At 53.3% G+C, this 10,767-nt stretch overlaps 1 protein-coding gene across 1 annotated transcript in view; it reads right to left on the reverse strand.

The window, feature by feature from the left end:
- The window catches only part of ADCY5 (adenylate cyclase 5), a 150,424-nt gene that overhangs the window by 137,845 nt on the left and 1,812 nt on the right, over window positions 1-10,767 (reverse strand). Inside the window, exon 4 of the mRNA XM_046658813.1 lies at window positions 10,073-10,764. Coding sequence (XP_046514769.1) covers window positions 10,073-10,764 — 692 coding nt within the window. The remainder of the gene's footprint in view (window positions 1-10,072; window positions 10,765-10,767) is intronic.

Raw genomic sequence — 10,767 nt, forward strand, 5'->3', positions numbered from 1 at the left:
TGGGGAGCTGGGCTTTAAAGACATCCTAGAAACACAGGAGTAAGCACTAAACTGCACACCTACTAGATGCTACTCTACAGAAAGACCTGGGTCTAACTTCCGGGATGTGCCGAGAGGTGAGCCTGATGCGTCCCCAGCAGCCTCCTCCCTTCCCTGCCCTGTTCCACGCAGGCCACCAGAAGGCTGGATGCGAGCAGCCTCACTCCCAGAGCTAAGCTATCGTAGCATCGTTTCTGACCCCTCTTCGGGGTCTCAGTCCCCACCCACGTATCCATAAAGCCACTCGGGGGCTCTTCACAGGTAAACATCTGATCCCAGGTGGGCGCCAACTGAACACTTCAGTGCTGCCTTCCCCCACGGCACACTCGCAGGCTCAGGAAATGACAGACCATTTAGCGCCCATCTGAGCCAGACCCCATGCAGGAAGGAAGGCCATCACAAATAAAAAACCACGCATTCCAAAACCAAACCGAGACCACTGCTTGAGAGCAGCTGTGCCTCCTACAGCCTCTTTAGGCACCACGGGGTGGACACAGGGCTGCACTGCAACTGGCTTTGGAGTCAGAGATCTGGATTTGTAGAGTGGCTCCTAAGCTGGCTAACCAGCTGTGTGATCTGAATGAGGTCACTCAACCTCTCTGAACTCCTGCTTCCTCCTCTCCAACACAGTATCAGCAACACAGGTCAGCCACTGAGATCACACAGGGTAAGGTCCTTTGTCACCCATAAAATGCTAACCAAATGTAAAAGTATTGGAGTCTTTTGGCTGGTATTTGAGCCACTGTCTGGGGACAGAAAGCCACACATTGTTCAGAAGTAAAAATTCAAAAAAAAATTTAAAAAAATTTTTTTGTATTTCACATCATTCCTCTAGTCCAGCAACCACTCTACTAGTGACAGACAGGTTATCAGAGAGGAGCGAGGGGCCCAGGCAGGACTAGGTTCTGAGTTGGTCAGAGGTTGCACATCTGATGCATTTTTGCCCCATCGGCGGCCTCTCCCCTCCCTAGTGTTCAAGTCAAATGTGTGTTAGAATCCGCTCCTCCCCTCTCAACTGGATTCCCTTAGGAAAAGGTCCTGAAACAAGGATTTAAGTACAAGTGGTTTATCTGAGAAGTGACTCCAGGAAACCCTAGAGGGGACTGGAGAAGTGAAACAAGGAAGGAATCCTTCTGCAGGACTGAGAGCCAGTGTAGACCATGTGTCAGAGTAATCCTCCCCCCACCCCAGGGGCAAAGGAGCTGGGGTATCCATCCACCAGCGCCCAGCAGTCAGTAATTGAGAGGGGCTCTGGGGGTGGTCACTCCCCACCACTCCTGACCTGCCCCACAAGCAGGCAGAGAGGCCCAGGGCCAGAGAAAGCCTCAGGTGCTGACAGCTGGAAGTCTGGCTGGCAAGAGCAGAAAGGTCTGTACCCAGGGAATATGGGCGGGCGCTGAACCATCTGCTGTGTTCATTAGCTGTGTGACCTTGGGGAAGTTACTTACCTTCTCTTATCCCAGTTTCTGCAGCCTTGAAATTGGGATAGAAATGTCTTTCTCCTAGGGGTGATATTAAGATTCAACGAGGTCACGTATGTAGGGGATTAGCCCACTGCCAGGTTTGCAGTACAGACTCAGTATAGACTCATTGTTTATAATCAAGATTCTTTATGGGCTTCCTCCTTTTGGAGGGTGGGGGTGGCAAGGAAACAAAGAAAATTGGGGGATGAAGAATGATCTGGAATGGCCCATCACTATGTCCCCGTGGGCAGCCGTGCACCCAGTGCCTGGAGCAAAAGCTCTGGAAAGACATTCAATGGACCCCAGACCCACAAAACGTCATTACACAGAAGCCCAACCTGCTCTGATGTCTCAGGACAGCAGAAAACCCCAAAAAGAAACTGAAACTAGATAAAGCGGCATCTCCCTGGTCCCTTCCAGCCCTATCATTTTATTTTATAAAGGATTTCCGACCCAGACGGGGAATGAGACCTTAAAACAGGCAGGCAGCCAATGCATGCTGGACGATCTCCTTCTTGAGGGAGGAGAGCCCCCAGACAGATGCCCCCATCTAGATTACTTTGCCAAGGCCCACCCTACAGGCAGGGGGCTGGACCCGGAGAAATTTCCAGGCTCCGCCCAGCATCCCAAAGCAGTGTGTCCTACAAACAATAATGCCCCCTGTTAGGCTCCTTGAAAAATTGGTTTTGGAGTCGAATATGTTTGATAAAGGCTTCATGCAACATCCCCCTCTTGGCAAATTTTAGTGCATATTAACACACTGGAAGCTTTAAAGTCCTATAGTAAAGAACTCCATTTAACCCAGTATTTCCTAAACTTATTTGACACAGGACTGAATGTGTGTATGTAAACATCTAGAAACATCCCTCCAAAGGACACTTAGTGGGAGAGTCTGGGCTAAAGGCAGTCCTGGGTGCTAAGACCCAGACTGAGTCATCTTTGAACCCCCACAGCCTAGCACAGTGCCTGGTACCTAGCAAGCAGCTAATAAATCGTTGTTGTCTGCATGAATGGGGAGAAGGCTGAAAGAATGATTTAATAATGATTTTCATATCTGTGAAGCGATATAGTATCGCACTGCCAGGCAACAGCTCTCTGATTCCAAGAAGGCACACGTTTTAAATTGCAGCAGGAGGGATTTTGGAAGCCCTGCTCCGAGTTTAGGATTACAATCCACCAAAATAGGGCTTCCGAGCCGAGCTGCATCGCCTCCTTCTGTGGAGGTGTTGGTCTAGCACTTCGGCACAGCAGAGAGTCTGCGTGCAGCCGTCCACCCACCCCTCTACCCGTTCATTCATTCATTCAAACCCTCACTGTGCACCTACCATGTGGTCCCTCGGGACCCCTTCCGAAAGCCAAGAGGGACTGCAGGGAGCTGTGTGATAAAGCCCAGGGAGCCCCTGAGAGGAAGGGAGAGGGGACCACCCAAGTGTGGGGTCAGGAAGCCTCAAGCCCAGAAGTAACAGCTCATGACCCTCCCAGAGCAAGAAGTGGGGGGACTTCGTGCTGAAACACGAGGCTGGCCTAAAGAATAAAGCCACTGTCTCCCGTGCTTGTTTGTCTATCCCCTTTTCTGGTGACTGTGTCCCATTGTTCTCAGGGAGCATCCCTGCCCCCACTTCCAGGCCCTTCCCCTCCCCATGCTCACAGCTCCAGTCTCCTCTTCCCTCCCTTAAGTCCTACTCCTCCCCCTTCAAACCACCTCCTAATTCTCTGCCTCTCGCCTCGCTCTTCCACCCCCTGATCTCCTCGTTCTCCACACTCTGGGCCGTCCACCCCAGACCTGCGGTATCCTCAGTGTTTTTCATATCCACTTACCATACAAATGAAGAAATAACCCAGGACTCAAACCAAGGTCCATCTTTCTGCTGCATCCCCATCCCCACCACCACCACTGCCAATGGCGAGCCACAGGCTGCTCTGCCTCAAACAGGAAGGAGAGGATGGGAATGGTTGGGAGGAGCGACGAGAGAAGAATATGAGTCCAGGTCTGAGGCATCCTTCCCATCCTGCTTCACCATTCCCAGCCACCTTCCAGGTCTGCATCCTTGCAGCAGTGCACACTCGCCAGCCCCACGCGGATGTCTCCCAGCGGGTCTGCAGCTCTGCAGTGATTTTGCTTCTTTCAATCACAGGCCGAGATGGGCCTGATGAGAGGACACCCTAATGGACTTCAGGAGCCAGTCACACTGCTGCAAGACACTAAACCACAGACTCCTAGGGTTAGGCATGACCTGAGCGGTTATCCTGGCCAATGATCCCAAACCTAAGAGTTGGTCATCAAGATCACCTGGGAGCCTTGAAAACTAGATCCAAGCTGTTTAAAAAACAGATCCACTCCTGGGCCCCCAACTTTGGAAGCAGAATCTTCCATTTCCTCAGTAACAAGATTGGCAGACGGCCGTCTGGTCTCCGCTTGAACACTCCAGCGACGCAGCTGGGGACCCCAGCAGGCATCTGGGTTGATGGCTGCAACCCCAAAGCCTAGAAAGTTACCCCCTGCCCAGAGTGAAGTCTGCCTATGTCTACTGCGCCCACCCATTTGCCCCAACCCTGCCCCTGGGAGCAACCGAAAATAAATTCAGTCCCTCTCGTCCTGTCTGACAACAGGGATCCCAGCAAGAATGCCTTGCCTGTCTCTTTGTTTGTGCACCTCGCTACGGTCTGCTCTCCTCCCAGCAAAATGTTCTCAGAAGTCAAGTTTTCCAGCCCCTTACCAAGCTGGTCACCCTTCTCTGAATTCTAGAAGCAAACAGTATTTCAGATGGGGTCTCCATCTTCCTGTGTGCTGGATATGCCCACCAACCGAACCAAGACCCTGGTGGTCATTTCTAACAGCTGCCTCAAAATGCAGGCTTACATTAAGCTCACAGTCCATGAACTAGAAACTCCCAGATTTTGTTCACAATGTTGTAAAGAGAGAGCTTTCCTGCATCTGGACATTGTCTTGAGAAAAGGAAAGAAAAAAAAAAAGTAAGGTTTCCCAATTATCTTCACGAAGTTTTGTGTTTGGGAGAGAAAAATGAATGTTGCTCCCACCCTCGATTAGCTAGCTATCCCCAGCTGATAAGCATGGATGAAAGAAGGAGATACCAAAACAGAACTTATGTAACTGTACCCAAAGGATTTATGGGCGCAATCATGTCGGAGTTCCCGGAGCAAACTGTTTCCATTCCCAACACAGGCTACGGTCCTGGGAAGTAAACGACCATGAGCTGGACCCACCACAAGATAAATAAAGTTAACTGAGGTGCCGAGCGGGCAGCCGTGGACTGGAAGTCACCCAGCAAGAGGCTGGCACAATCACAGCAGGCTCCCACCTCGGGTCCCCCTCCCCCAAACACCCACCCATCTCCGGCTGGGACCGAGCCTCTCAGGAGAAGAGGAGGCCCCGGGCCAGCATGGGCCACGGCCCAGCCTCTGCCGCCAGCTGTACCCCTGACGGAGTGACTCGTAGCCAGGGCCAGTCTGCACAGGAAAGCTTCTGTCCAGGCCTTTTACATGGTTTTTTAAAACTCTTCTGTGAGGTCGGGCAGGTTTCTGCGATGGGGTTTAACACACCGTCTGTGTCCTTTTTATGGACAAACATGAGCACACTGTTCTGTGTTCCAGAGCACACAGACCTCACGCTCTTGCTTCAGACCAAAACTTAGACTGAATTATTAACAGCGAGCATTTCCGCAAACACAGGCGCTGACAGTTCTGCTCCTCGGCTGGGTCCCTGCCCTTCCTGAAGTCCTCCCCACAGGAATCAAGGCAACCCTGGGATCTGGAAGACCACCCGCTAGCCAGAAGCCCTGCTCGACCCCCACTCCCAGACGCTTCTGCTCCCCTCCAAGCACCTCCCTTCCCCACCGCATGGAGAAGGAGGCAACATAATCGAAAACAATTAGCAAATATAATTGGCAAATACAATTAGCCTTGAGGCAAGACAAGCAGACCCTCCTCAGCTCCAAACACCCAGCCAAGCCCCCACCCGGGGCTGTCGCTGCTGGAGCTCATGAAGGCCAGACTTCTCCCGTCCAGAAGTGCTGGTGGAGGAGGAAGTGACTGGCGGGAGACAATTCCTGGCCATTGAGGTGGAGGTGTGTCCTCCTCCACATCACCTCGGTGGGCAGGGAGGCAGTGGCTGCCAGCAGCACACATGGGGCAGCCACAGGGGCCCACCAGACAGGCCACTGGGTCAAGTTCCAGAGGAAGGAGGGGCTCACTGGGCAGCTGAGCGGGTGGGCAGCAGTAAGGGTTTTTGGAAGAGAAGGGTGGACTCCACAGGGTCAGGGGAGCTGACCACTCAAGTCTAGCCCCCAACATCATTATGGAAAAGGGGGCGTGTACATCCAGGATACTGGAGCCAGAGGTCAAGGTCAGAAAGGCATCAAGGTCCAGAATCAGAAAGACAAACGGCCACAGGAAGCCAGCCATCAGCCAAGAATAAACAGGACAGATCTGCAATAATCTCCTTTCAAAGTCAACACGAAAGCATCCCTGGGACCACCTCGATCACTGGGGCCAGCCCACACAGACAGACAGACAGACAGACACACACACACACACACACACACACACACACACACACTGGGACCAGCCCACACGACACATGTGTACACGCACACACAGGCACCCACCCCTCAGCAGCCACAGTAGTCGGTTCTTGGTCTGTATCGCCCGCCTCCCCCCATCCATCCCCAGCCTCCTTGCTACAGACACTCACACGTGCTCACAGTCACAGAACATCACCCACACAGCTACTGCGCCTTTCTGATCTCTGGAACAACTGGTGACAGCTGCGGGTTGAAACAGGCACAAAGGAAGAAAAGCAGGAAATCACTGTGTTTCTCCAACAGGGTTAGGGGAAGAGCAGAAGGAGCTGAAGATAGGCTGGGGTGGCAGGTGGGTCATCCTACACTGCAAGGGCAACCTCCAGCAGCTCTCCCAAGCTCACAGGGACCCACACGGGGTCAGAATTTTCTCAGGAACCATGTGAGGCAGATTTAATGTGGTTGCAGAATAATAATACCCTACATGTGAACAGGACTCTACTTTTCAAAGAGCTCTTCCATCCATTATCAGCTCCTAGAGTAACACTGGACAGCAGACACGCTCATCTCCTTGGCCAAATGACCACTCACCCCCATGGGGCCCAAAGACCTTTCCTCCAAAATAATCTTTAATGGCTAAGCATATGTAATAGTTGCGTGAGCGTGCTTGTTTGTGTGTGAATGCGTGCATAGGCTTTATGTAGCAGAGTGAGATACAGTCAAACAAAAATGAGGTTGCCATGGCAACAGGCTCCGGCATCATTGCAACCTATTAACACAAGTGAGGAATGCGTTTGGCAGATGCTCGAGTGTTATTTATGGTATGGGTGTAGCAGAGGGACTTCTAACAGGCAAAGAAGGAGAAAAAAACAACCCAGTGACGTGCCTACTGTACCCCGCCAAGGAGACAACAGTGAGACAAGAGCACAGAAGGAGAGGATGAGAGGCTGAAAATGGGGAGTAAGAGGTAAGGAAGCTGAACAAGCAAGCAACGGAGAGGAGAGGTGGGCAGAGAGCAGCAGGGGACTGGAGGGCGAGGAAGAGAAAGGAAGTGAGCGAGAAAGAGCACAGGGGGAGGGGGACGGATCCCAGGGGACCAGCAAGAACAAGACAGTAGGGAAAGCAGAAATACCATCCCCCAAAAAGGGCTGCCCCTCCTTGCCTCTCGGTTCCATTCTCTCTTGAGTAAAAACCCTCAGGAGGCACCGGCTAAGATATCTAATGTTTCTCCTCCCAATTGGAGCAAACAGCAGAGCCCCCAAATATAAGAGGAACTAGGGAAGAATAAAATACCGAAATCAGATACTGAAGTCGAGGACCTGGGCCGTGAGAGGGAGGGGACCAGCCTCACAGGAGGAGATAGGAAACTGTGTTGGCATGTCTTCACGAGGGCTTACATGTGCTCGAGGCACATGGCAGGGACTTCCCAAAGCCCCAACCTCAGGGACCATGCCCTGCCACCCCATTTCCCTGGACGCGTGTCCTCACCAAAGAAAAGAACGAGGCATAACCCAAGCTGTCCTCAAACACCTGCTGCTCCGGGGTAACCTGAGGCAGAGGCTGGACTGTGCCACTAAGATTTCCCCACCATCCAGCAGGGTTCGCTCAAGAAATACAAATTTTGTATCAGACTTAATCAGAAAGGCAAATCAAATACAAACAAAAAAAGATACAGTTTTCTCTGAAGCCAAATAGAAAGAATGTTTGCATTCCCTTGGCATGGACCATTCCTAACAAGCTCTGCTGTACTGAACCGAGCAGAATGTGAGAAGTTAAGTGTAAATCCATCCAAAAGCCTGCAGCCAAGAGAATGAGCGTCTAAAGACCACAGTGGGTAACAGAAGCAGAGGGTGGGAGCAGTAGAGGTGGGGAGAGGAGGGAGCGGGATTTGCCTGAGGAACTAGAAGGGGAGTCGGTCAGAAACTGTTGCTGCGATGGCCAAGATGGAGTTGGAGCACCCCAGCTTCCTGGGATCCAATTCCAATTGCCTGAAATCATACATCCAGGATTGCCTAGGGCTGTAACCAGACTCTGAGACCCAAGTCCGGTTTCAAAAATGCCCTGAATGATCCTAGAAGTATCTGCTGCACCGTGCAGATGACATGCCCTTCCCTCTGCAGAAAAGCGACACCCACCCAAGCCACCTGCCTCCCACCCAAGCCAGGATCAACCCCCAAAGATACAACACTCATGTGACAGCTTGGGTCCTCAGGTCCAAAGAGTTGGAGGCTTTATAATAATAGTAGTTAACTTTTTTTAAAACCACCATCTCTTAGTAGGTTTCTCTCTCAAGTTCAAAGCTGATCGCTAAAGATTTTTTCTTTCTGATTCCAGATCAGAAAAACTTTAGCTTAGCATCAACAACCCCACCTACTCCTCTCCTTGGAACCCAACCAAATTGGCAAGCAGTTATTAAATCCCTACTAAGTACCCTGCACTGTGCTAGACAAGGGAGAGAGGGAGGAGGAGGAAAAACACCAACACATAACTCAGGATTCCTGCATCCAAGGGGCTTACACTGGATGGGGAGCAAAGCCAGTGATCACTGGGGAACAAGTACGTGCTCCTCTCAGTGTCTCTGACTCCATTGTTAACCATACAGAAGAGGGAGAGCCCAGTAGGGCTGGAACAGAAGGAGAGGGCTCCTTGCAGGAGGTGAGGCTTGAGACAGAGGGAGGGGGCATACGTAATCCCCCCGCTCTCTAGAAGAGGAGCCTGGGGCCCCAGGAGGCTGCAGGTCCCCTTCTTCCCAGTCATACAGCACCTTAGAGGGGCAGCTAGAACCCAGCGCCCTGAAGCTGATACAGGTGCTATGCCCTCTGGGAGAGTACCATACCCAGGAAGTCAGGGGGCACAGGAGAGCCCCTCAAGAAAGACACAGTAGTCACAGGATAAGTCTGAAGAAAGGCATTAGAAGAAGGGAGGAGGAAGGCAATGACAACGGAACATGGTTAAGACATTCTATTAGAGTAGGCAGATGCCTGGAGAGGGGTGCAGCAGGGTCCACCGTCAAGACAAGCCTGCAGCGAGGACCCACTGGACTCTCTCATGGTCAAGCTGCCTGCAAATATGCAGACTCGACAGGGGTCAATGGATGAGGGCCACGGAGCCACAGACAAGGGGACTGCTAAAGGGAGAGGGGTGCAAGTCAGAGGGCTGGTCTCACGCCATGGTCAGGATGGCAAGCACACCCCTCTCCCAGAAGCCTTCAGTGGAGTCCCCAGTTAACCAGGCAGTTTAATTTCCTCCTGAGCCCACCGTTCTAGGCTGGCCCAACCAGTCCCAGCAAAGACAAACCTGCCCCCCACCCACAAGCAAGAACCAGAAGCAGCCATGTGAAGGGGTCACCACGTCCCACACCAGCTTTCTGCTCAGGCCAGGAGGGGGACTGCCACCACACATGTCTCAGAGACTCCTTCCCCTCTTTGCTGAGGGAGCTTATTGGCTTGGGGCACTTTTGTAAACGACAAACTTGTCAGTCCTCTGTCAAGTTCAGGGATATCTCCAGCTCCCAAACCCCAGCCTCAGACAACTAGCAGGGTTATCATTTCTCTTCCTTAAGACTGGGCAGGGGGTGCCCAGGGTCTCCCCTCCCCAACCCTCTATCCAGGACTCAGTTAACAAACCAGCAGTGGCTCTCAGGAGGGAGAGACTGCTACAGGGTCCAGCCACTTTTGTCAAGGGCCTTTAATATATAGGGACAGAAGCAGAGGAAGTGAAGGGAACCTCTCCATAGAATTTTCTCCTCCAATCCTCATTCCTCATTTTCATCCCCACAAAAATGGCTACGGCTTAATGTGTTTTCTACCGGTCCAAGAACATTACATATAATACGAAGGCACTTTTTTTGTAAATGAAGATGTTGGGGCCCAGAGGGGGTTGAGAGGCTGGAAGATACCACACAGTTGACACAGCCATGTGTCTCTCACTCTTTATGCCACTTTAAAGGGGAGGGTGGGACGCCTCTCTCTGGAGTCAGGCCGAGGCCTGCCCGCCCCACAATCCAGTCCCTGCGGCCAGGTGGGCCCCTACCTGCTTGAGCAGGAACTGGTCCTGGGCGTTGGTGCGCAGGGCAATGGCCAGATGCAGGGCAGACAGGAGCACCCCGCTTAGTACCGCGGCCCGCATGCGCACAGGCAGCAGCGTGTAGATGGTGTAGATGAAGAACACGGTCCACCAGATGCCCTCGGAGGCGCTGCGCGGCTGGGGCATCAGCAGGCCCACCACCTGGACGGCCAGCACCACGGCGATGAGCGCGTAGCAGGCCAGGCCCATGTGGTCCTGGTGGAAGGCGGCGCGGTTGCAGAGCACCGCCATGACCAGGATCACGCCCACGGCGGCCGCCAGCACGGCCAGGTAGGGCAGCTGGAGCGGGGGCCGCGCCGCGTGGAAGGCCAACATGACGAGGCACACGAGCACCAGCACGGCCATGAGCATGGTGAGGCTGCTCTGGTTCAGACGGAAAAAGTAGCGCTGGTACAGCCGCTCCAGCTTGTCCGACGGGAACTTCTTGGAGCGGAATATCTGCAGCAGCGCCAGGCAGCAGGCGCCCAGCGACAGCACCGGGCCGGGACCCGCGTCCGAGCCCGCCGAGCTGCCGCCATCCCCAGAGCCCTCATCGCCCTCGACGGCGCCGGCCTCCAGCTCGTCGGCCGCGCGGCCCTTGCCCCGCCGCTCCTCCAGGCCCAGCTCCACCGAGCGGGGGCGCACCTCCCTCCCGCCCGCTG

The sequence above is a fragment of the Equus quagga genome, chromosome 4, assembly GCF_021613505.1.
Source record: "Equus quagga isolate Etosha38 chromosome 4, UCLA_HA_Equagga_1.0, whole genome shotgun sequence".
Classification (NCBI taxonomy): Eukaryota; Metazoa; Chordata; class Mammalia; order Perissodactyla; family Equidae; genus Equus; species Equus quagga.